The sequence below is a fragment of the Anarhichas minor genome, unplaced genomic scaffold, assembly GCF_050575085.1.
Source record: "Anarhichas minor isolate MPS153535 unplaced genomic scaffold, ASM5057508v1 ptg000017l, whole genome shotgun sequence".
NCBI classification, from domain to species: domain Eukaryota; kingdom Metazoa; phylum Chordata; class Actinopteri; order Perciformes; family Anarhichadidae; genus Anarhichas; species Anarhichas minor.
In genome coordinates, this window is record NW_027466463.1 from 16,289,284 (window position 1) to 16,315,410 (window position 26,127).

General features: G+C 42.3%; 2 protein-coding genes across 2 annotated transcripts in view; one reads left to right on the top strand and one right to left on the bottom strand.

The window, feature by feature from the left end:
• Nucleotides 1–138: 138 nt before the first annotated feature.
• On the bottom strand, nt 139–8,674 carry LOC142951342 (thrombospondin-2-like). The gene is made up of 15 exons (XM_076092839.1): nt 8,488–8,674; nt 8,019–8,195; nt 7,768–7,941; nt 7,348–7,478; nt 6,712–6,846; nt 6,404–6,622; nt 6,208–6,315; nt 5,937–6,096; nt 5,042–5,160; nt 4,492–4,726; nt 3,826–4,053; nt 3,611–3,741; nt 3,220–3,360; nt 2,928–3,025; nt 139–1,716 (listed from the first exon to the last, which is right to left on the bottom strand). Exons 1-15 carry the CDS (start codon nt 8,672–8,674, stop codon nt 1,530–1,532), a joined length of 2,430 nt encoding a protein of 809 aa, XP_075948954.1. The 3' UTR covers nt 139–1,529.
• A 4,653-nt stretch (nt 8,675–13,327) lies between these two features.
• LOC142951417 (proteasome activator complex subunit 4B-like) overlaps nt 13,328–26,127 on the top strand; it is a 29,235-nt gene continuing 16,435 nt past the window's right edge. The window contains exons 1-17 of the mRNA XM_076092928.1: nt 13,328–13,922; nt 14,533–14,673; nt 17,160–17,276; nt 18,748–18,792; nt 18,973–19,122; nt 19,834–19,897; nt 20,579–20,653; nt 20,742–20,864; nt 20,956–21,048; nt 21,308–21,486; nt 22,722–22,808; nt 23,072–23,258; nt 23,629–23,718; nt 24,106–24,170; nt 24,374–24,524; nt 25,018–25,116; nt 25,501–25,570. Of these exons, the coding sequence (XP_075949043.1) occupies nt 13,729–13,922; nt 14,533–14,673; nt 17,160–17,276; nt 18,748–18,792; nt 18,973–19,122; nt 19,834–19,897; nt 20,579–20,653; nt 20,742–20,864; nt 20,956–21,048; nt 21,308–21,486; nt 22,722–22,808; nt 23,072–23,258; nt 23,629–23,718; nt 24,106–24,170; nt 24,374–24,524; nt 25,018–25,116; nt 25,501–25,570 (1,930 nt within the window). The 5' untranslated portion in view covers nt 13,328–13,728. The remainder of the gene's footprint in view (nt 13,923–14,532; nt 14,674–17,159; nt 17,277–18,747; nt 18,793–18,972; nt 19,123–19,833; nt 19,898–20,578; nt 20,654–20,741; nt 20,865–20,955; nt 21,049–21,307; nt 21,487–22,721; nt 22,809–23,071; nt 23,259–23,628; nt 23,719–24,105; nt 24,171–24,373; nt 24,525–25,017; nt 25,117–25,500; nt 25,571–26,127) is intronic.

Sequence of the window (26,127 nt, forward strand, 5' to 3'; positions counted from 1 at the left end):
TTAATCTCATTGAGACGGGTGGTGACGTCACTCTTTTACCGCTACAGGTGTGTGTGTGTGTGTGTGTGTGTGTGTGTGTGTGTGTGTGTGTGTGTGTGTGTGTGTCTGTCTTCCTGCACTCCCTCTCCAACCGGTTTATCAGGTTTAGTGTTTTGAGTCATGACAAAGATTTTATTTTAACCTGAAGCTCAACTCAAGGTGAACTTTTTCAGGAGACAGATTTATTAGTGTAAAAAAAAAAAAGTTTTTATTTTTACAGTTACACAAAACAGACGATGAAAGTGATGTAAGATAATTTAAAAAAATAGAGCTGACAAAGACAAGGAACCAAAACAATACAATGAATGAATTATTTATAAGGGATTTCATAATACGCATTTTCCTGAAATACATAGTTTGGGTTTCTTAAGTTCTTCCAGGATGTTTACTCATTAATCTAGTGTTATCATATTAAGAAGTTATCAATTGAATTTGTATTTCCTTTACCAAGTGGTAGCTACTAAGTTACTTGGACTTTACATAAGTGTTTCCATTTTCTGCTGCTGTGTACTTCAATTACAGAGGAAAACATTGTACTTTTTACATGCGTCTGACAGCTGAGGTTAAGATTTTACAGCAAACACTGACAGGGGCCATTCTGTACTGTACTTTAAGTTTTAATAATGTAATATACTTTGTTGACAATGGCCACCTCTGTACTTTTACTTAAGTTTGAACGCATGCATTTAATCATAATGGCGTATTTTTACTGTTTACTCCATAAATAAATTACTTCCGCTCATCATTTGTAGTTATTACTTTCACCACTAAGGGGCGCTGGAGACCACATTTCCATAATAGTGTGTGAAATATAACTCCTCAGAAAAAAAAAACAATTGAAAAAAAAAGTGTTTTATTGATGAGTTACCACCAGACATTTGCACAGTGCTTCTCTACTTACGCCATCATGTATATATCCAGCCATCAATCCCTTTCATATCTGGCAATAAATAATTATTTACAACTATTAGCAAATAAAAAAAACAAGAGAAGTTACAATCATTAGAGATGCTGTCTGAGTCTTACAATACAATACCGTCGAATAAAAAGCTGATAGATTGATGATGACTAACTGGTAGTTTTAGCCTTTGTCCAGCCGCGGCTATCAGTTAGTCACCTGGTTTCTCTCTCTCTCTCAGTTGTATTAAGAATTTCTGAAATCAACGTGGATCTCTGGTGGGTTGTTGAAGAGCTTCCTGAATATCACACGAAAATAATTCAGTTATCTGAGGAGGAAAAGAAGAAAAACAGGTCACAGATATCGGAGGCACACTTTATTTTTTTTAAGATAAACTGTTTTTAAACGCTGGAGGACAGCGGACAGCGGGCAATATTGTACTTTTTACCCCAATCATTCACATCAACACACAATCACATTTGATGTCTTTAAAAAAAAAAAAAAAAATTATTATATATCTCTTGTTCAAATAGTTTGGCATCAATATTGTAGTCATATTATAATGTATAATAATGTGACATTGTGCTTTTACTTATGGGTCTGAGTACTTCTTCCAGATGTTCTGACAGGATTTCTTACCTCTGCACTCGTATCTGAGGTCTGAGAAGAGGACGTGTTCCTGAGAGAAGACAAACAGCCCCAGCCTGCCTCCAGCCAGCGTGTGGTCGTAAACCGCCCCAGAGTCGGATAAAATCCCCGTGCCCTCGTACACCACCACCCTGCAACGCAACAAAGCCAACACCACCATGTGGATAACTTTTTTTATACAAAACGTTCTAATTAACATACATTTTGTTATTTCTGCATGTATTTTCCTTCTGGTTCCATATTTGAACATTTATTGCTGAACAAAACTGCGAACATGACGTCAAACGGAGCTATATTTAAAGCAGTTACAACAGAGCTGCGTAGCAACAATATATCAATGTGAGTTTGTCCTTCACAAACAAAGAGCAGGAGCCTCTCTTCAGTCTCACATTCAATAATCAGTTAGTACCCAGAATGCAACACAGCCTTGCTTGCATCTCCTGAGAGAGACTTATTTAAGAGTATTTCTGTTATATGACCAACTGGGCTTGGCATGTCACAGTTTTGCTCTCTTTCCTCTCATTTTTGTCAGCTTAAAAAAACCTCACTGTAGCACTGATGATGTAGATCCTCTCTCCATTTGCACATAAACAGCACAAAGTCCATTAATGTGAATCTTAACTTAAATAGAAGTAGCTGTGGCAGGTTGAGGAGAACCAAAAACAACAAAGAAAGTAAGAATTACGCTGTTATCATAAAATAACTCTTGGAGATTGATGATATCCTCGAGCGCAAGCACATCTGTGGGTTTTTTTTTTGTTCTTCAAAAAGCTGGCACTAAATGTGATTTTCACAAATTTAAGAAGTTATTCACCAGATTGCATGCTTCACCACATAAATTACATTAACCGAACTGGTACTGACTGAGTCCCAAATGTGGGACTTAAAAGACAACACCAGTGTCTTTGCATGTTTGCTGCGAATGAGGTATTTCACTTGGGAGGAGCTGTTGTTCCTCTAAGGAAGACCACACATCTTGGTGGTTTCCTTAATCATAATTCAGCTGTGGTTTATGACAGCTAATATGAAAATATATAAATTCATGTTCCAGGGAGGAGACGCAACCAAGAGAGGAATACTTTAACTCAAAACATCTACAGGTTTGTATCTTAAATGTCCTGTTTGTGATCCTTGCCTATAGAAATACATACAACCACTGTATTTAACAGAGAAATGTTTTCCAGGTAATAATGAGAAAACACAAAGGAAAAAGAGTAATTTATGTACAACTGCTGGATATCTTTGGGCTATTCTCATTCAGGAATCTTTCTTGAATAAATCTAACCACTGTTAGATCCTCCAGTGATAAGAAATGACACTTTATATGATGATGTCATTGTACCTGATGAACCCAGTCTTGGGTCTGTGGATGAGGTGCATGCGGTAGGCTGTGTAGTCCCTCCAGCCAATATTATTGGGATCATGCCACAATGTTCTGACCTGAAACAGACACACACACATAGATCTCAGGAGGGGGGGGGGGGGGGGGGGAGAGAGAAAGCTGTGCTTGAGTATCTGATATTTACTGAGCCGGTGTTCAAGGTTGTTTTAGAGAAGGTCTATCTGTTCGAACAAGACATTTAGTGTGATTTATGACGGGCACGAAATAAGGAGCCAAAGTGACTGATTCATGCCTGGTGTCTGGTGTTCCCCGTGTGCCACAGGGCATTGCGTAGATACTCTCCTGGTCCTGTGGTGGAGTTGACCAGTTTAATGGAGACTCCCGCTGTGCCAAAAGCTTTGGACGGCTTTTTCTCCCAGTAGGCCTGAGACACCTGCTCTCGTGGAACGAGAGAAAGAATGCGGAGGATAAAAGTGAGTGACTTTTGTACACGGCTGAGGAACGTCACCGCACAGTCTTTTTATTTCATGTACTTTTTGTTGGCGGTGAGAATTGTAATTTAAAAAGTGTTAGTGCATAGAAGAGACATTTTAAGGAGATTATGGTCAAAGAGATATTTGAAGATGTATAAAGATGGGTAGAAGTTTTGATCATCAATGTAAAAGGCCGCATTCAAACCTCACCTGTTTCCACATGACAACATAGAAGCGTCGACTGGACTGGTAGGCGAACACAATGCCTGCGTAGTCGTCATCTCGGTTGGTATTCACATAAAATGTCGCACTGAAGTCCACTGCGCTGAACTTGTCATATCCTGTTTGAACAAAAGGATATTATTATTAATATACAATACTCTTTTAGGGGTTAAGTGTTCTTTTTTTTTGATAGTTAATCTCACCTAAAGCGATGCCAGGGTCCGAGTTGGCCGTCTGCAGCAGCTCGGTGCCTTGGCTGCGGATCACCCAGAGAGGCTCAGACTGCGTGGTGCCTTTAGGGTCCAACAAAACAACCTGAAACTTCCTGAAGTCTGTAGACCCGATATCCTGGTTCAGTGGACATGGATCCAGCGCATCTGGAATACTGTCATTGTCAAAGTCATCAAAGCATGCATCTCCGCTCTCATCACCTGCAAGAGAGAAGAATTAGAGATGTGATTCCCTGGAGTCATTGTTATCAAGAAGGAGAAAAAAAAAACTGGAAGAGTTAATGTGCAAATGTGAGAAACTCTTGTATGATGGTGGATGAATTAAAGAATCTTTTATTTATGATTAATTACACGACTGAGAGCCATAACCTGTTTGTGTTGATGTCCAACATTAACATGATCTAGATGACTGGAAACATTCTGGACTGATTTTACTGCATGGCTGCAAAACCCATCTATAGCAAATCGTACAAAATATATATTTCTCATGCGACAGCAAATGTATCAGCATTTTACTACATCTGCAGAGATATTCTCAGTTATACTGATTCATTTTTAGAAGTTGTTATAGGTGCTTTTGTTTGTTTTGTATAAATGTCCCGCCTAAATATTAGAAACTAAAATAGCAGAAACACCGACCATCAGAGTCCAGCTGGTCCCTGTTTGGCACTAGTCTGCAGTTGTCCCGGTCATCGGGGATACCATCGTTGTCGTCATCATGGTCACAGACGTCTCCCTTCCCGTCCTTGTCGTGGTCGGCCTGGTTGCTGTTGGCAATGTAGGGACAGTTGTCCATAGAGTTTTGGTGGCCGTCCTCATCGATGTCCTCGTTGTCGTCACACATGTCCCCCACCAAGTCGCTGTCAGAGTCAAGCTGCAGACACACACAAGATATGTTTGAACGCTCTTAAATCACACGTTTACCTCCACCAGCACACCGACTCTCTGCACAGACCTCCAAGATTTCCTTTTTATGTATTTAAAAGAAAAATCATCCATCCTCCTGATTTATTGCAAGTGCCACTAATAAATTGTTAGAATGGATTTGTTGGATCCCTGTGGTAAAATATACACCTCATTCCAGATGTTCTGTGAGGCAACGCTGCCACCATCAATATGAAAAATATCTTCTTTTTTTTCCCAGCAGATATATGTGTGCTTTTAAGCATTTGTGGGTTTGTTTGGGAACCTGCAGTGGGTTGTGCAGAAGGGGACAGTTGTCACACTGGTCTCCAACACCATCCAGGTCTGTGTCCCTCTGGTCAGTGTTGTAGACGAAGGGACAGTTGTCCCGGTCATTCAGAACCTCTGGAGAAAGACACACACACCAGATAAATGGCATGCTGTTTGGCTTTTAACCCTCTATTACACATAAAAACAAAACACAAAGAGCACTATAAATCAGGACAATGTTTGGGGTGAAATATGTAGTATTGCATTGATATTTAAAGTGTAACTTAACACTAAATCCACTTTTAACACAAGATCTTTGAAAGACCTCCTGAATGTGTCATATTAAGAGGATATTGAGCTATTGAACAGAAGACAGTAAGAACATAGAAGTAGCCGTGTTACTGAGGGCAACTGAGAGTTATAGTCGACAAGCTAACGTCAAGCTAGCAGTTCAGACGGCTCCGAACAGTCGTCTTGGCCGTCAGTGAAGGTGAAGACTCAGGGTTATAGATGGATACATAAAAGATATTTTTGCTCATAGATCCCCATGGAAAGTGACAACAAAACCAATCGATTGATGAATGTCGATTAATTGAATCAAAAAAATGAATAATAATGGCCTTAACTAAGCCAACAAAAAGTGACACAATGTATTCCTCTTGTTTTTGGAAGCATTGGAACAAATGTCTCTATGTCTTATAATCACTGTGGATTTGTGAACTGCAATGATTATACCTCGGTGCTGGCGTCATCTTATTGTATCTATTCATTCTTTGTTTATATGGACCCATGTGTCTGAAATAAAGTTGAATTGAACTGATTTAGTTGAGCTACCTGTCGGTGCATAATTATGGAGGTCTGTAATAGTTGGATAAAGTAAGTGCATGTTCCAGGCCTGGCGTTGCTCTTACCATCTCCATCAATGTCAATGCTGCAGGCGTCTCCCTCTCCATTGTCATCCGTGTCTGCCTGCAGCGGGTTGCTATCAAACGGACAGTTATCACAGCGGTCCCCGACCCCGTCTCTGTCGGAGTCAAACTGCCGGGGGTTGTACACCAGCGGGCAGTTGTCCTGTGCCAAACACACACACATTAGATCACACACACACACGGGATGTGAATATTTGCAGGTTTTAAGAAAGTTACTCCTGAAAGTTACTCCTCATCTGAGCCACAGTCTCACCCTCTCATCTATGATGTCGTCGTTGTCATCATCGGGGTCACAGGCGTCTCCCTGTCCGTCTTTGTCCAGGTCTTCCTGTCCAGAGTTTGGTAGTGTGGGGCAATTATCCTGCAGCCAATCACAACTCAGCTTAGTGAAATCCCTTCCAATCACAACACAGCATAGCAGATCAAGATTTTGTTTGTTATTATTTTACCTTTTGACAGTGATAGGTTGCATTCTGCTTGCAGGTTAATCTGGTGTTGGGCCAGCCGTCCAGATCAGAGTCTTCAGCACACAGGAAGCCGTCGCCAGCGAACCCGACAGGGCACACACATTTGTACAAAGCCTCAGACGCCAGGCCCAGGTACACACACTTAGCATACGTGTGGCAGGCGTGTGTGTTGTCTTTGCAAGGATTGTATGGCTCGCACACCTACAACAAAAACAAATATTTGAGAATGCAAAGAGAGGAGAAGTACTTCACACGAAAGTAAAAGTATATTTAAAGAGGAGAACACGTGCCTGCCTGGTTTTCTGGGCCTCCTGCAGTCCGAGGCCGTACGGCTGGGTGCCTTTATAGCGAGGAGGACAGGGCAGACAGTAGAAGCCGGGGTCTGTGTTTACACACTCTGTGACACACACGCTCTTCACTTCACACTGCAGAGATAGAGGGATTAACCATGCTCAGCATATCAAACACCAACAGTAAATACAAAGGTGTGACAGCTGATGTGTACAGGATCAGACTAGACAAGATTTACTTCTTTCGACATGGACACCATGTCTGGTTCGGTGATCCAGTGCCTTCAGTTACAGGCTGGAGGTTGAACTCTGACCCATTAAAGCTTTTAGAATCATGCATGATGTGCAAAGGTGATTAAGTAGGACCATAGAGAAACTTCTAAAAAAATAACTGTACAACTTGGGATTGGACGATACATTATTTTACCATGGATTTGCGATAACAAACACTCCCTAAACACTGGGCAATTTGAGTTTTAATTATATTTTGAATATTATCGGGATAATGACATGACATTTTCATATCGCCCCATGCCAAGTTACAATCTCAGGTGTCAGTGCATATCGTAGATGTTGTCACGCTAGGCCATTGAGGTTAAGAGTTTAACTGAGCACCGATGAGTGATTGGTTATTACCTCGTTCTCATCTTCACAGTGAGTGCCGTTTCCATTTAAACCCAACGGACAACGTCCACACTCCCATGATCCATCGCTGTGTGATGTGCATTCCACTCCAGGGAAACATGGATTTGAGAGCAAACATGTGTCTGGAAAAAGCACACAAATGTGCATATAAAGGCAAGGAACAGTCCAAGATCACATTTATATTTGAAAAATGTGTCTGTCCCGTCCTAAGCCTTGATAATTGAATAAAGGCAGAAGAATCGCTGTGGGATATTATTTTTTAATCCTTTCTTTGTTTGAAAATATGAATCATCCAATAAAAAATGATGAGGTTTTGCATGTATGTGAGGCTTAGCCTACTTATTGGATAATATCTGCTTACACAGTTAGATGTAGCTACAGCCTGAGGATTGTGGACTGGGTTCAGTTTACCTATAGGACATGGTTGTTTGTTACATGCTTCATAGTCCACAGCGTCTCCAGCACAAGGCTTGCCACCGTGCTGAGGTGCGGGGTTCAAACACTCCCGCTGGCGACTTGTAAGACCTCCGCCACACGACTCTGAGCACAGTGACCACTCAGTCCAGCTTGTCCAGCCTCCAGCAACTACACACAAAGACATTGTTTACCTGTAAGCCAGCTAAGTACCACATTGCAGTGTGTATGTGTATGCGTAAACTCACCGGGGCAGAGTGTATTGTTGCATGGCTGTTTCTCCCTGGCGCTGCCCGTGCACCCTCTGCCCCCCTTCTGGGGCGGAGGGTTGTTGCAGAGACGAACCCGTGTGATGCTGCCATGTCCACATGTGGTTGTACACGTAGACCAAGGAGACCAAAGGCTCCAGTTCCTGTCAGGACGCGCTAAATATGAAACAAGCACATAAAGATTGTAAAAAGTCCAGGTTTTTTTTTAGTATAAAAGTCTCTGAGCAGAATTCAACACAGACCACCACGGCACCACACTGTGTATACAACAATATGTTTCCAATTATGATTCCAATCTCAAAAATCCATTTATCTGAAGTTCCACACTTTGGTGCTCTTTCGTGGAATATTCAATTTGTTCCCTCGGACTGGCCAATCAATCACAAAAAAACAAAACAAATTAGACTGAGGACGTGTGACAGATGAGACGTGCAGAGTGATGTCCTACCCTTGCGGTCACACTTCATCGGCATGCAGCTGCGGGTTTGGACTGACGGGCCGGCACAGGACGGCTTGATGTCATTGCAGGATCGGCCCCTTTGCTGCCCTCCACGTCCACAAGTGACCGAACAGTGGGTCCACTCAGACCACGGGGACCAGCCACTTTCATTATCTTTAAAACCACGCACAGACATACACCGTCGGTATGCCTTTGTCAAATGTTGTGCTCTTTACGCACGTTGTCAGCTCTAAATCATAGTTGCAGACAAACAACACTCACTGAGACAGACAGGGCAGCACTCTCCTTCGATAAAGGATGGATAGATGCAGGATACAGGAGGGCAAGACACCTGCTGACACATCACCTTTCCATCCTACTCAAGGTGAGAAAGATATATACACACACACACACACACACACACGTTCAGCATTTTAAACAATAGCATCTGCCAAACCGTGTTAGTTTGAGCCAGATGTTTTGCTAAATGCCAGTCCTTGCAGATTAATGATGAATGGTATGCTGTCATGGCTCATAGTTTGGCTACTCCCTCAATCCATCCTTGACAAAACTAATGACATTCTATGAAGAGAAACTGGCATGAAACAGAGTGGAGGATGAAGCAAGCATGAAATACCGGAGACTAACAAAGGCGGCTCTGAAAATAAATGAAACCACATTGGATACAAGTGAAACGTACGGTAAGTATCTCCCACACTGGTGAGTAGATTTGTAAGGAATTGTGGAAAATATGCTCATTCGCTTTCTTGCCAAGAGTTAGATCTGATACCGCTCTGGAGGCTGGGATCAATCTTCTCATCAATATTACAGCCGTAGGATTCTTTGACTTTTTTTGTTCCAGGATTTTAACAGTCAAAGTCAAACCTTGAGACTTAATGTTATGACTTTCAAGTCCCAAGCAAGTCATGCTTCAGTCTGTTGTCTATCAACGAGACTTGCATGGCACTCTCCCAGCAAACACTTCACTACTAATATTTCAGAGTGCAACAGTAGTTCAACACTGACCTGGCAAACACAGAAGGTGCAGCTGTCAACCTCCCAGTCCTCCCCCTGCTCGTACACCCGTCCATCCTGCATACACCAGATCTCCCCGTCTCTGTCAAGATCATTGATGTCACCGCTGCCACCGCTGAGGCTGCTCCTGCTCCTGCTCCTGTTGCTGCTGCTGTTGCTGCTGTTGCTGCTGCTCCTGCTCCTGTTGCTGCTGCTGTTGCTGCTGCTCCTGTTGCTGCTTTTCCAGTTTCTGCTGTTGTTGCTGCTGTTATTGCTCAGCTCAGCCAAAGATATCCGCATCTCTTCATTTTCTTTTGACTGAGAATCCAAAAACAGAAAAATCATTATCAGAACTACATTTTAAAAAGTCTATATTTTGGCTGGTATTGTTTTCCCCTTGTGAGTCTGTGTGTGTCATCAAGGTAAACGTGGTCCTGGAGACACCTACTGTAGCAGGAACTACCACAGAAGAGGCTTTGAGTACTCTGCCAGGTGTTTCTATATCTGTGGACAGATTTTGTCATTGCGATAGCATCACAACCACGCAGGATGCAGTCACGAAACTTTACAGGTGTGTAGTTGAGATCAAAATGAAGACAGAGTTCGAAGATGGGTGTGGTCTGACCAAAGGCGCCAGAAGCAGGGGGGTAAGATGTGGGGAAGGGGCCATTGCCCCCCACTTTCTATACCCTTGGCCTGATTTGGCGTTCCAGCTGGTGTCATCCCATCACAATATGGTCTCTAGTGTATCAAGATTTGACCTTTATTAGTATACAGAGATCTGTTGTATGTAAGTAGATTGGCAGCTGAGTGGAGTATAGCAGCCAACATTTTAAGTCTGATGGTATTCTTTCTGCATGCTTTTTCCCCCTCAAAAATCACCAGGACATTTACCACAAACCACAGGGCTTCCTGCCAGAAAAAAAAGATGTTGCTGCTTGTTCCATTTGCTCTGGAAGAAGAGCTACTCTCGGTTGGTCTTGTCACGCAAATTTCCCATAAAACTCAACCCCGTCAAATACAATTTAAAGCACATTGAAGACACTGGTAGACTTTGACAGTGCTTTCTGTAATTGTTTATTCAATCACTAAAAATGAGAACAATGCTTTACTGATGTTAAAATGTTACACGTAACACCTTTATTGGGCATTTTAAAAATCTCCATAAAATTTTCTAAATTGTTTTTCAGCTCAAATCCAATTTCCTGGTCATGCCATATCAAAAAACGTAGCATCAGAGAGGTAACATTAACAAAAAAATGCCCAACATGCAGATGATACATGCGCATTGGTGTATTTGTGTGTCTTACTACTCTCTCCAGGTCTTCAAGCAGGTTACTGGTCACAATACGCAGGCTGTGGATCTCGGTGAGCAAGCCCACCAGCTCCTCGCATGGATGACGACAGACTTCTGACGACACATTGTCGACCTTTGCATCACCCACACCTGTAAAGGAGGCACAAGCATGTGTGAAGTCTGTGGTAGGTTTTATACTTAAGTTAATGATGGAGAAAAAGAGGTGAGGAAACTGTATTTGTGCATATATTTGATTGCATTTTATACTGTGTGTGGTACCTGAACACACAGCTGCTGCAGAGAGGAATATCAAAAGCCAGGGGAAACCTCTCAGCGGACTCATTCCTGTACACATAAATCACATACGCAGTCACAATGAAATACACCACCTATACCGCTACACAACTGCACAATACAAGCAGGACTGCTGCCAAGGAGATATAAGAAGAAGAAAAAGAAGATAAAGAGGGAATTAACCTTGCATACCTGCGTACTCCTCGCTGTTCAGCCGTTCTCCACGATTAGAAATCACCGCTGGTTGTCTCATCCACGCTGCAGCTCCACAGGGGCTTTGATGGAATGTCTGTCTCCTCGTCTTCTTCCTTATTTCCTTGTCTCCTTCTCACCGGACTGAGGCTCATCAGCACAGCTTCCTCAGTAGTCCAAAAGAAATAGGTTGGAAAGAGGTTGTTGCGAGGGAAGTCTGAGTGAAGAACATGCAGACAGCTCGGTTAGTTCTGTAGAAAGTTCTAATATGGTTAGGTATTTGTTTGAGAGTGAGAGTGTGTGTATGTGTGCGCATGTGTGTGTGTGTGTGTGAGAGGCAGGAGCCATATATTACCCGTCTGTCTGGCGATGAACTGGGCTGCATATCTCCCAGCGAGAAACCCAGCTGGATGGAAGAAACTTGTGTGTGTGTGTGTGTGCGTGCGTGTGTGTGTGTGTGTGTGTGTGTGTGTGTGTAGATGCAGGTTTCCCAAACACATCACTTACACTCTTCACTCTCCAAACTAAGACACACACGAAAACATGCACTTGCACGTTGATACACACACACACACACACACACACACACACTTATTGGCTGCCTGACTTTTTCCAATATTTTAAGAGCGAGAAAACTGCCATCACCATAAATCCCTGATGAAAACGAGAAGCTTGATGTGCGTGTGTGTGTGTATGTGTGTGTGTGCGCTCGTGACTGTTTTTTCTTCTACCTGCAGAAGATCATGAGGTAAAGATGAGCAAGCTGATGGAATTCAAAAACATCTATTCCCTTTGGGACTTTCCTCCCCCCCTCTCTGTCTCCCTCGCTCTCCCTGTTTGGTCGTCTCCCTGCTGAGTCAAAGCGGCATCATCATCCTGAATCATATTTTCCATCTGTGGACTCCACTCCTGGAATAATGAATCTCACAGATGTGTGCACACATGCATGTGCACACATGCAAGCGCCTGTGCCCATGCATACAAATACATACCCAGATACCTAGAAATGTCACAACGAAGAACAAATATTGGAACAGACATGTTTCCTCCTGGAAGTGGTTCAGCAATGGAGACAGTGAAAGCAGGTGCTGTCCTTGCTCTGAGAAGCAGAACAAAAGACCAGAGGTAAAGACTTGGGTGAGATTGCTTGGCAAAGTCCAGCGTAACACTCTTGGACTGATATGCCGTGTGGAGACACATTCTGTTCTGGGATCTCTCAAAGTCTGTGACTCCGTCAGTCTTGCCCTGTGTTTATAGACAGAAGAGTGTTAAAATAAAGGGCACGCGCTATGTTTCAGAAAGGTGAGGCTGATTAAATGTTGCAGGACTGCGGTGGACAGACCTGCAGAAGGCAGGGTTGAGAACACTGTATGCAATCAGACAGCTTTTGCAGCAATTTGTCCCATTTCTCTGAAAGTAACCAGACCAGAGAACTCAAAGGGCTTGCGCATTATGCTCTAAGCCCTCGGCTGTGAGCAGGCCAATATCCTGCAATTGCCGCACCGCTCTTAAGCATGCAGTGGTCAGAGAATTACATGGGCTTAAAGTAAATGGATTTACATGGAAGGGTGCACAGCATTGCAAGAATGGAGAAGGTCGGGGACAAAGGTTTTGCCGTGGATATCATGAGCGGGACTGGCACATTAAAGTCAGTGTACAGGTAAATAATGGCTTTTGTGGTGTGCAGCCAAATCACACAGGCATGACTTTGCCTGCTTAGCTTGCATGGTGGAGTTACAAGTAAAAGGTTTTCTTTTCCGATAGAGGTAGGTGATGATTCGCTAAAGGCGCCAGACAGACAGAGTGTGTACCAAATAACAGCCACATTGGGTCAGTAGAACAGTGGCGCATTAATCCAGTTATCAGATCATCCTATTAGTCTGCAGATTAGCTTGCAGCACACACATTCAGCGCCTCTGGGACTTGTAGTCCAGAATGATGCCTTCCAGGCTTCCTCCTAGCCCACACATGAAAGCCTTCATGTATCAAAGCCTTCACTTATTGGACTCAGTGGTGCTGAAATCAAAGCCGGACCCACAGAGTAACGTGCCCTTTTCAGCAACCTGTGGGCTAGTCATTTTGTCGGACCTCCTGTCGTGCGTCACGGCCGGTGCACAAGCCCTTGCGTGCGTGGGCAGCCGGTGGATACCTGTAGCGGGGTGAATGAAGTGAGAGGTGACGCAGCACCTGACATTGCAAGTCGGAGCGGAACCGGGCCCTCCGTGCGCTCAGGGCTTTGCACAGCTCAATTATAGCGTGACACACTTTCCCCTGTGATCGCCTGCCTTCCGCCTGGTCGCTGGACACAGCGGATTATTACACCTCCAATTTCGGCAGAGCGCTTCTCAGAAGGCGCAACATTCATTAGATTGAAAGGGGAACGGGGGTTTCTGTACCTTTTTTTTTTTTTTTTACGCATTCAGCAGAAAGGTGACCTGACATAACAGTGGGATATGACTGTGGATGGGGACATGGCCGGGTTTGTCCCTCAGAAGGAGATCGTGTATAACGGCCTGCTGCCGTACTCCGACCGGTTGGAGCGGGAGGCCACGGAGCTGCTGACGGAAATCAAAGCGAACCTGTCCAGAGCTGTCCTCCTCAGAGAGCTGTGGCCCGGGGTCGCCTTCTGGTCCAGGAAACTCTTCTCGTAAGTGTTGAAGCCAGCTCCGTAAACAAGCTACAGCAAGCCAAACCCATAGTTACTCACTTAGGATTCATAATAATGGTCTGTGTATAGCAGTTTTTAGGCTGGAAATGAAACACATTTCCTTAAATGTACATTTCTCTTAAATATGTGTAACAATTTCTGAAAGTTTCTAGACCCAAAATTGGCCAGGTGAAGAATCCCCCGTAAATAATAAAAAAATAAGCTTTACAAATGTGTAATATTATTTGTCACATTTCAATTACTTTGATTTACATTGTGTAGTGTGTCAGCATTTCCTTACAGGTGGCCACAGCTATAATACATGTTGACTTTATAACCCAACTATTGGGTACTAGGTACTACAACATTATAGGAGCATTTCAAGAGGAGATTTAAGAGCACAAGGTGATCATGCAACTTTGAATAAAGACTGAGCTTTGTCCACTTTGCACCAACTCAGATTCAAGAGGTTATACTCAAGGTTTCATGTTGAGACATTGGGCCGCTGAAGCTGTGCACTTAATGTGTTTTGAGGATATGGGTCAGCGGCAGGAAGCAGGAAGTGATCTGCTGCTCCTGGATGGTAACCTGTCCTCACCTCTGCCCTCAGGTTTCTTAAGCTGTACGGCTGCCGGTTCAGTAAGGAGGACCACATTCTCTTCATCAAGCTGCTCTATGAGTTGGTCACGCTGCCAAACCTGGAGCCTCACATGATGCAGAGCTACGCCAGGCTGCTCATTCAGCTTCTCAAGTGGGTGTAAACACAAACACATCCACACATGCACGAGGCACATCTGATTTCCTCACCCTCAACAATAAGGTAATGAAGCTGGGAGAGCTGCAGCTCCTTCGCATGAATAAAAGAAGCCAGTTGAGGTGGTTGGTTCCAGCATCTGCAGCCTTTTTTGCCCTTTGGTGTCCTTTAGTATAATGAGATCAGAGAGCAGCGCGGTTGGCAAACATCACTGTGCTACAAATGGTGTACCGATGTCGAGCCCCATGACGTGTTGAAGTGGATTTTTCACTTACCCTTCTGCCATTTGGATTCCTGCCATTTTGGAGCTTTAAAACAACCTGCAGACTTGAGAGAAGAAAAACAAAAGTAAATTAGAAAGCACTCAGAGAGCAGAGATATCTCCACGAAGGCTGCACTATCCTCTGAATGTGTTATTTCAATTATAGAAAATGTTGCATCTGCATCTAATTAAACAAAGTGATATGTATTCACTCAAGTAGGTGCAAGAGGGGTATAAATGAGAAAATAGCAAACAATTAAAAAGAGCTCAATCTTAAAACTTTATCAAAAGAAAGTGTCTGGCAACACTGAAGTTGTGGTAGACCTTTAGTTTGAGATGGACAACAACATTAGCCTGAATCGCTGCCCAGTTGAGATTTTGTCTGTGTTGATAGAGTGAAAATTGAAATGGAATTCAGTCGGATTTTTAGGCTACAGCAATATCAACTGCATGTATATTTTTGTAGTGGTTGCAAAATCCACGTGTTTCTTAAACATCTGAAAAGACATTTTCCAGTCTTGTAATAACGTTACAAAAACGCATCTAGAATAGTGTTTAAAGTAATTTTGTTTGTGAGGGACGGAGGAAATACAAACAAAATACTTCATTACAGGTAAAGGTTCTTAATTCATAATCCTTCTAAAGTAAAAATATATATATATATATATATAATTGTACTTAATAGTACTGTATCAAAAGTAAAAGTAGTCATGTAAGCAGCATTTTACTGTTTTACCTTTTTAACTTTGAGATGGAGCTAATTCTAACTTTTATCCTGTGTCTTCCAACCTAGGGTTTGGGCTTTCTCAAAGGGTCACACAATAAATAAGGGGGGCATTAGATGATTAATATGGTGTGGGAAAGAAGAAATAGCTAAGTTCTTTTATATTTGGAAATTTCACTTCTTAGCCCTCAAAACTAACTTAGAAGATTAGAAAGGAAATCTCTCTTTTTGGTAGAACTGTTAACTCAGAGACATCTGAAAGGTGACATGGGGCCCCAACGAGACGTCTTTTTAGTAAGGACCAACAAGCCAAAAAGATTTTTATAGCCTTATTTATAATCTCAATCTGAAATAAAACTAGTAACCACAACTGCCAAATGTTGAAGAGTAAAAAGTATTTCCCTCTGAAATGTAATGCAGTAAAAGTTTAAAGTAGCAGAAAATGGATTTACAAGACAGTACAATAATTAAATGTATTAAGTTACACACCCACACACAAAAGATCATTGAAGTATGTTAGCCTAACAGTACATTTATTACTCTTTAAGCCCCGACCTACATCTTAACTCCCAGCTTTTGTATCTTAAATCACTAGCGACTGCAGGATATTCTCGGTCGCATTCATCACGTCCCATTTGTCTCCAGTTGTTTCCATGATTTTTACATCCATCATAAAACAGCTTAATGTGATGTCATTTGTCTGATTGTTTTCCATTAGTTGAAAAGAGAAAGATTAGGGCTAAACATACCTTAAGTGCCAGGTCTCACAGCTGAGAGATAAATTTGATACTCAACATCACGCATCAGGTCTCAATTGGCTTCTTTTTATTTTCATCCCTCGCATTTCCCCGACTGTCTCTTCTTTCCTTCAATTTAAAAGTTTCCCCAATGAGAGTCTGTTCCATATGTTAGATGAACGAAGGAGGAGACAAGAGGAATGCGAGGCTGTGGAAACCTGTGGAATTTATTCCTATATAAATTGTTTCACAAAGTAATAGGACTACACAGACAGCCATGTGAAAGTTTCTCAGGAGGATTAAAAAAAATGTAGTCTCATAATAAAAGCACTCATCAGTTATTGTGCAATTTAAAAGCTTAACAGGGTGTTTGAAAAATCAAGAATCATAAGGTCACCTCACTGCGTGCCGTGTCTTAAGTCTGAGTCCACAACTGCAAACTACTAATGTCTGCAGCTGTCAGTCCAGCTATGCTTTTTTGAATACAAAGAATCACAGTGCTGTGTTCGCTGACACATCTGGAAGTTAGCAGTCATCATGTTGAGAGCAGCCTTTGAGGTAGTGACTCATTTTCCCACAGATACAGACTTTTTTCAGACACCCTGTAGTTTCTCACTTCAAAACATCGTTATTACCATCATTTTATCGTGACTGGGGGTTTTCTTTCCAAAAAGGTGTAAATAGCAAAAGATTTGGACTGAAGTCCTGCAACACCCTCATAAAAGCAGGCCAGTCAATAATTGGCTTCTTTTTCAAACAGGAAGAAGGAACTGCTGTCAAGGGATGACCTACAGTTGCAGTGGCGACCGCTTTATGTTCTGTACGAGAGGGTCGTCTACTCCAAAACGGAGCACCTTGGACTCGTCTGGTTCCCCAAGTATGACGTTGTACTTTAACATTGACCAGCAGGGAGCCGTTGAAATGCTGTTACTGTACTTCTATAAATATACCAATTTTATTCCCAGTTATTTTGTTTTTAGAAATACCGCCAACCTAAACTTTATCCTAAGTACCCATTTGGATTAAGGAAAAGTTTGACATATTGGGAAATAAGCTTATTTGCCTCTTGCAGAGCGTTAGATGAGAATATTGATGCCACTCCCATGCATGTATGGTAAATATGTAGCTACCGCAAGTAGCCAGCTAACTTAGCTTAGCATAAAGACTGGAAACGAGGGGAAATAGTTAGCTTGGCTCTGTCCAATAGGCGACAAAATAAACTTTAGTGGGCTAAAGTTGTAGCTACTGGTTGTAAATATGAAGCTACTGGTTGTAGCTCATATTTACCGCACAGACATGACAGTGGTATCAATATTCACATCAAACTCTCGGCAGGAAAGCAAATAGGCGTATCATTCACATTACTATAGCTCTATTACAATTATAATCCAAACCCAAAAGTTAACCTCTTCTGTCACGAGGGAGCATGAGAGGCAGCAAGGGAAAGTCGACGCAGACGGGCAGTTCAATGATTTCTTGACAAAAGTGAAGAGGCAAAAGCTTCTGTGCAAGGATAGTAAATCCAAACAGACGCAACTGACAATCCGGAGGTAATCAGAAATGTTGTAGGGTTCAGGTAAGGATTCCAGATCAGAGAGCAAAGAGGCAGGAAAGCAACACATGGTGCACAAATAGCAATATTAAGTGACTGGGGGAGAAGGGGCTGGTATATGTACTGCAGGGCTGATGAGGTAAAGTGGAAACAGGTGAGCAGGTGAGTCAGGTGACCGGGAAACCAGTGAGAAGGCGCGAGGCCATCTAGTGGACAGGTAGAGAGTGGCAGGTGTGGGGAGAGGCAGGCCAGGCGAAACAAACACACAACTAGACAGTCCTCATGACACTTTCCTAAAAAATGTAGAGAGTGGATATGTAAAATAGTACTTCAACGATTAGTCAGTACATTGATTCGTCCGTTAACAGGAAATAAACTCTGATAATCTTGATTTGTTGTGGGCTCTCAATCCCTAACAACCAACAGTTCCAGTGGAGCTGCTCAGTGGCCTGACACGTTAAATATATAATGGTTAAGAAAACTCAATTATCGAGCAAAGATGCCAAACATTATTTCATTTCGGAAATGGATTTCTATCTTTTTTCTGTTTTATATTGCTCCCTCTCGTTCTGTTATGTTTGGACTGCTGGTCAGACAAAACAAGCCTTTCTTAGATGTTACCTTAGGCTTTTATTGATGAAAAGAATAATTGAAAAAAACAATGAAATATGTTGCAGCCCGGATGTTGACGCTGTTTTTTTTTAAATCCTGTTTAAAGACATATGGATTTCATAAGAAAGTAAATGCAGGATTCCTTCCCAAACTCACACACCCTCCTCTCTCTGCTTGTTTGCAGCTCAGTGGACCACATTTTGAAGGCTTTGATCAAAAGCTGCAGACTGTAAGTCGCATCCTCTGTGATCATGCAATTGTGCACCAGATAATGTGTTGCTTTGATCTCCAGCTGAGCTGCGTGCTTTAGATCAATGTGTGTATTTGTATCAACACTCTGTCTTTGCTTGTCTACATCTATTTGTGCTCGCGTCTGTCTTTGCTGCGCGTGTTTTGGGGAATTTCACAGGTATTTCCCCGCGTCGTCCACCAAGGAGATGCTGGATGAGTGGCGCCCCCTGCTGTGCGTGTTTGACATGGTTATGCAGAAGGCCATCAGCAACATGGAGCTGTTCCTGCCAACCATCATGCCCCCGGAGGAACACAGCCAGGGCTTCCAGTAAGTGGGCCAACTTGAATGACTCTGTCTAGAATCTTATATTATACATATAATATGTAAGTGCAGCTTGTGTTGGCCAGAGCTCACACAAAGGGTTAATAAAGTTTTCAAATGACCCTTTGTTTTATTTATAGAACAATCTCTTTCAGCAGAATGCCATTTTCAGTCCTGAGACTATTAAATCTTAATACCTTCACGTATTGTGGTTGAATCTTATGACCATGTGTCATGGATAACTACATTTTCAGGCTCTGTAAGCGTGTACACCTTTGCACCTGGGAGTTTCAATAAATAATGTTCTTCTTGCGTTAGCAGTGCACACCCCCCCCCCCCTCCTTGTTTTTGCTAATAGTTTTGTTGCCTTGGAGAACCTTTGCCCCTCTCTCTTCTCACTCCTCATCACTCCTCATGGCGTCCAGCTTACCGATCCTCTTCACTGCATCGCATTCTTCAGTGTATTCGTTCTTTCGCAAGCCATTTGGATTTAGTCTTGGATTCATCCGCAGTTTCCGTATAGTTTCCACAATACATCATCTTTAACACTCTATTTTTCTGTTTCAGTTTTTCTCTTTCTCGTCCAGAATTGACAAAGGAAGGAGGGAGTTCATATTTTGGGGAATTGGAGATAGATGAGGGGAATTCAGCTTTAGGTATGTGTGTCAGTGGCTTTAAATATAAAGGTGTGGTTTTTTTTGTGCATTTGTTTTTCAGGTTGTGGTTTGATGAATTAATGAGTCTTTGGATATCAGTGCAAAATCAGCCACGCTGGGAAGGGGTGAGACGCAAACACACACACACACACACACACACACACACACACACAACCTTACTCCCCAAAAATGTAATGAGTACCTCGATGGGGATATTCAATTGTCCCAATTTTGTCCCCCCCAAAAAAGACGAGTCCCCACAATGTGAATATGTAAACAGATTTATGTCCCCACAAGATATATTTTTTGACACCTACTTCACTCTTCACTGGCTTCACTGGCTTGAAAGTTAAAGTCTATATGAAACAGCAAAGGTAGATGAAGTTGAAATCAATGAAAATTCCACCTTTCAAATCGCTGTATAAACCTACAACTGCAAGTGGTTGGTTTTTAACAACATTTTTAAATGATTGAGCAATGAATTTTGCAGTTTTCCAGTTTCCTAATCATGGATACAGTCATTTGGAATGACACACATTTCCTGACGATGATTGAAATGTTGAAATGTTAATGAAGCGTTGGCGGTTTCCACTCGGCATGCAGAAGCGGTTTTCCCTTTGTGCCTCCGCTCTGCTTTTACGCAGCCTCCTGGCCCGATGCGGCCTGGCTGTTTACACACTTCATCTCTTCATGAACATCTCTTCTTTTTTTCAAATTGGCTATAATTCATATTTTAAATGGCAGCCTTCACTTCTGGGAAGGTTCTCTGTACTCGCAGTGATTGTTTGTCTGACGTTGTCTGGCAGCACCTAGTGAACCTATTTGCTCGCCTCGCCAACGATGACATCGGCTACGTGGACTGGACCCCTTATATTCCCACAGTGAGTCATTAGCAGCAGCAGTAGATGTGTTGATGTATTTCTTCGGGGACTTGTGATTGAGGTGAAACTCTACACTGTACGTGTGCAGATCTTCACCAGGATCCTGCGCAGTCTGAACATTCCAGTTGGGGTCAGCCAGATGGTGGCACCACGGTATCTCACCAACTACTATGACATCGGGCACTTGGTGTTGTGGATCACAGCACTTCTGGTACCTCCTAAGAAAAATAATTACATTACATTAAAATTATATATGTCTTTGCTACTTAATTATGGGAAATACCTGATTCAAATCTGTGCAGGGAGGACCAGGAAACCCAGCACAGAAGGAGCTGACCTGCCTTTTCAACAGCATTGCCTCCTTCTACCATCCCTCCAATCATGGTCGCTGGCAAGTAAGTCTTTCTTTCACACACACACACACACACACACACATTTTCAGCTGCCGGCTGTCACACTCCTTTGATTTATAACTTGCCGTTCAGGACTTGGCTGGCTCTCTCCGCACTAACAACACAATAATGAAATGCACAACTGCCGGAGAAAAGAGCAATATCACAAATCTGTTTACGGCAGACTGTGCGAATGTGTCTCTTGGTGATAACGCCAATGTTGAATGTGGGTTTGTGTGTGTGTGTGTGTGTTTGCCTGCAGTCCCGACTGATGCGCGTGCTTCAGCGGCTCCCGGCGAGTGTTGTGCGCCGTGTGCATCGGGAACGTCACGCTGCCCCCAGCTGGATCACGCTGGTTCCTGAGTGTCAAAGGCTGACTGATGGAGACTTGCAAGAGTTCACCCGTAGCCTCACCGGCGTCGCCCTGCTAGCCATGTTCAGGTATTGCACTTTGGTAGACGTAAACCATAAAAATAATAACTGTAACCTGTCCGTCTGTATGTAATCTTCCATGGCTACACCTGTGTTTCTGGAGAACTTTCAACACCTATTACTTTAAGGATTATAACACATGTTCATGCATACATCCACACATATACACATACAGACATTTGCATACATATATGATATACACGAGCTTGTCTTTGATTTAACCGAAGTATGGAGAGGTACTACAAATACATATTTATTTATAGAGCTCTCTCAAAGCAAGATGTACAAAGTCGTAGGAGGATAAAACACAATGAGAGGACACAAGAGGCATTGAAATCAAGAACATAGAACAAATTGATCAACAAATATGAATGCATCATTGTGGAAACTTATTAGTAAAAAAGTAAACTAACAATAACAGAATCAAACAGAGAGATTTAGAGACATCGAAAAATAAATAGAAGCCAGTCTGTATAAATAGGTTGTAAGATGACATTTAAAATGTCGACCTTGTGCTGCAGCGAGTGGGAAGACCGATAGAAAGTATTTCTACTCAGGCAGGAATAGACACAATAGGTGTCATGTGGAGGCAGGTGTGAGTGCGAGTGAGTGTTGCACAGTCACAGCCGGTGGTCTTGTTAATCCACTTTTAATGATCAACATTTCTCCAGACCCCCATTTTTTTGAGCCCAGACTCTGGTTCCCAAATTAATTCTGACTGCATATACATTTGTTTAAAACGTTACAGTTGGTTTTATCTAGAAACAAACAGCTAGCAAAACCCTGACTGTATTTTTGGGATCGGCAGGGCTCAATTTAATGATTGCTTTGGAGACATCGATAACATATATGCATTATTTTAACAGCAATTCAATTACTCTCTTTAAGTGTGTAGTTAGCAGGTGCTTCATGTTTAGATAAAGACTTTGAAATGCAGTTAAAACAACGGTTATATGTAGCCTAAAACTACAAATACCGTCACTTTTCAGCCAGTTTTTAGCAGTTTTTACCTACAATTTATATCAGTGTTCACTGGGCTGTTGACATGTAAACATGCCATTTGAATCAATGCCAGTCAGTAATCTCAATCCTGCTATGTCTCACTTGAGTGCCGTCACAAGGCCTCAGCAACAACAAGCCTAATCTGGACAAAGGAACAGGTCATTTGTGATTATCTACGCATGTATGTCTGCGTGTTGTTGTTGACGCTGCACTGTATCTATGTTGCTTGTGGTGATGTGCAGTAAAACCGGCAGTACGGATGCAGCCTACGCTCTCCAGAACCTGGCTCTCCTCGCACCAGAACTCGTCATACCACCTGTACTTGAGAAGTAAGTGTTTGTTCGAGATATCTGCCATAAACCTGTCATCAATCAATGTTCCATCAAAACGACATGTGAAACATGAATAGAAGTTAAAACGTTTTGAGGTACTGGCAACGACTGACAGTGTTTGGTGAGCAGATCGCATCAGTGACCAAACTAGAATAATTACCTCTCAGTTGTTTTGAAAACACCAACACACACCCGTCCCCCTTCAACTCTCCCGTCATCTCACTTGTATTTTGTACCTCCTCGTACCGTGTGTATAACAGGACCTATGCAGCGATGGAGACCTTGACGGAGCCGCACACCCTCACCGCCACTCTCAGCTGCATGATCGGCATGGCTCGCAGCCTGGTTTCCCCAAACAACCATTACCCAGAGGGCCGTGGGCACGTGCTCCCACTGCTCATGGGCTCTCTGCCGGGGATTGACCCCAACGACTTTAGCAAGTGCATGGTGAGTAATGGATGTGAGGATTATTAATGAAGAAGAATTGTTAGACAAGTAGACAATACAGCTCTTGCTGATTAAATTCCCCTCTCGTGTACTCTGGTCTAATCCATTAATAATTCCTGAAAGTGGAATGAATATCTCAGTTTGAAGAACTTGCAATTACTGAGGCCCGGTTCTCAGTTTCTGCTTGGATTGTAAAATGGATTGGTTTCCTTTCTTGGTGTGCTCATTGCCGCATTAATCCATCACACCAGAATGAATTGATACATTTGAAAAAGTTATTCCACCGACATCTGGTAGGTTATTTAACTTGGGCCTCGATCACGTCAGATGATGTAAATTGATCTGTGTCCCATTGTGCGTCTCCGTCCAGATAACGTTCCAGTTCATCGCCACCTTCACCACTCTGGTGCCTTTAGCGGATTGTTCGTCTGCTCCTTCTCAACACAGGGATCTCACAGAGGTATACACACAATACACATGAACAATTTAGTCCTTAAATAGATTAAATAAACACAGCTTAGCTTAGCACAAAGACTGAAAACGGGGAAACAGCTAGCCTGACTGTGTCAAAAGTTAACAAAATCAGCATCTCTAAAGCTCCCTAATTAACATGTTAACTAGCTGACTTGTCATCACTTTGAGGTTTCTATTGCGAGGCTAGCTGTTCCCTCCCTGCTTCCAGTCTTTATGCTAAGCTAAACTAACAGTCTCCTGGCTCCTGCTTCATATTTAGCGTACAAACAAGAGAGTGGTATCGATCCTCTATTTGCGTATTTCCCAAAATGGTGAATTAAAAAGTCATATTATACAAATGCATTAACTAATCATCTCTATTTCTCCCTCTCAGATTGAGAAAAATCTGTGTTTTGCATCAGCTCAGTTTGAAGACTTCGTTCTCCAGTTTCTGGACAGGTAGAGATGAATTAACAATTCAAACTGTCACTTAGTGAGGCCTTGTTGTCAATGTCTGACTATGAACGTATCTCTGTCTGTTTGAAATGCACCGCTGCATCGCTTGCTCTGCTGGCCACGTATAACACCCTTTTTTTTCTCACCATAAGGCTGTTGACATTTTCATCGCTGACAAGTGTATAAGTGTGTGCTTGTGTATGCAGGTGTTTTGCTCTGATAGACAGCAGCACCCTGGAACAGACGAGAGATGAGATGGAGACGGATACGCAGACTCATCTGGAGAGCATGGTAGAGCTGGGCCTGTCCTCCACTGTTAGCACCATCCTAACACAATGCTCGACAGAAATATACAAGGTAGTACACACACACACACACACACACACTCTCTCTTTTAAATTCATATAATCATTAATCACAAACTCAATCCTCTGCCCCTAATTAGACACTTCTAATAAAGATTGCGAACCTTAAACGCCGTGAAAGCTAGTTTCTTAAAGCTTCTCACTAGAAACGGGGCTTTAAGTGTAGCCTACATATCCATTCATAATGGAACTGTAAACAAAAGGGGAACCATTACATAACACACTACATTCATTTGGCTTATGCATTTGTTCAACACAATTCACATTGAGTTAAGAAAACCCGCCATCAAGAATCAAAACACAAGATTGAAACCTGCTATCGCTCTCGACTTGATAAACACGTCTTTTCACCCACGGATTAAAACTGGAAAACGAATAGATCTAAGCTATTTATGATGCGGTTAACTGTTTATCTAAACATTGGTGTTATGCTGTATGTGAAACACATGAAGTGTAACATTATGCAAACGTTGCCTTGGTGTTAGATGGCGGTCCAGAAGGTGTATAACTTTGCCACCTCCAACATCTTTGAGACGTGTGTGTCAGGCAGGATGGTGGCTGACATGTGCAGAGCTGCAGCGAAGGTACGTGTTCATCAGCTTCTTGTCTTTGACTCTTTGCCTCACGTATTTTTTACAGTAATGTAATGTAGATTTATGAATTTCACTCTGTAGACCACAGACTTTTCGGTCTGTCATGTGTCATATTTTGAAAATACAACCTTATAATGTCACGTCTGATACATAATCTCTTTGTTTTTCATTCAACATCTCCACTTACATGTCGTACTGTAGTTACATTCTCATTTACTGTTTGTTATTTTCCTGATTGTCAGTTATTTTACTTCTGTGTTATTTTCTGCATGCTTGTGTTTCTACTTTGGAATCTAAATGTGTGTTTGTGTGTGTGTGTGTGTGTGTGTGTGTGTGTGTGTGTGTGTGTGTGTGTGTGTGTGTGTGTGTTTGCAGTGTCATCCCGCTGAGTCTCTCCGTCTGTTCGTCCCTCATTGCTGCAGCGTCATTTTCCAAATAACTGACAGTCAGTACCACACTGTGTGTGTGTGTGTGTGTGTGTGTGTGTGTGTGTGTGTGTGTGTGTGTAGAGTAGATACAACCGTAGTGTGTTTGCATGGAGACTGTACATGACTTCTCAAATGTAATGAGTTCATTCAGTTTGTTCACTGCAAAACTAAACCTGCAGTTTTAAAATCACTCTTTGTCAGGTTTTGAAGAGGTCTTAGTAGATATGCTGTGAAGTCATCATTACAGTATTCAACATTTAAAAAAATCAAGTGTTTGTGAATCAGAAATAATTATTTGTTAACTAAATATTTTTCAGCTAAGTGAAAGTGGCGTTATAGTCATATATTCTGTGTTTTTAAAATGTTATTTAAATGAAAACATTTGTGTAATTATTGGAGATAAATTAACAACACTGTGAGCACAGTCATGCTAGCAACTCTGTGAGGCTACACGGTGCTTAAGGACAGCTGTGTTTGGAGCTAAATGCTAACTTTTGTACGTTAATATGCTCACCATTACATTGCTAACATGTGTTTAGCAGCTATAATGCTTATCATGTTCACCATCTTAGCT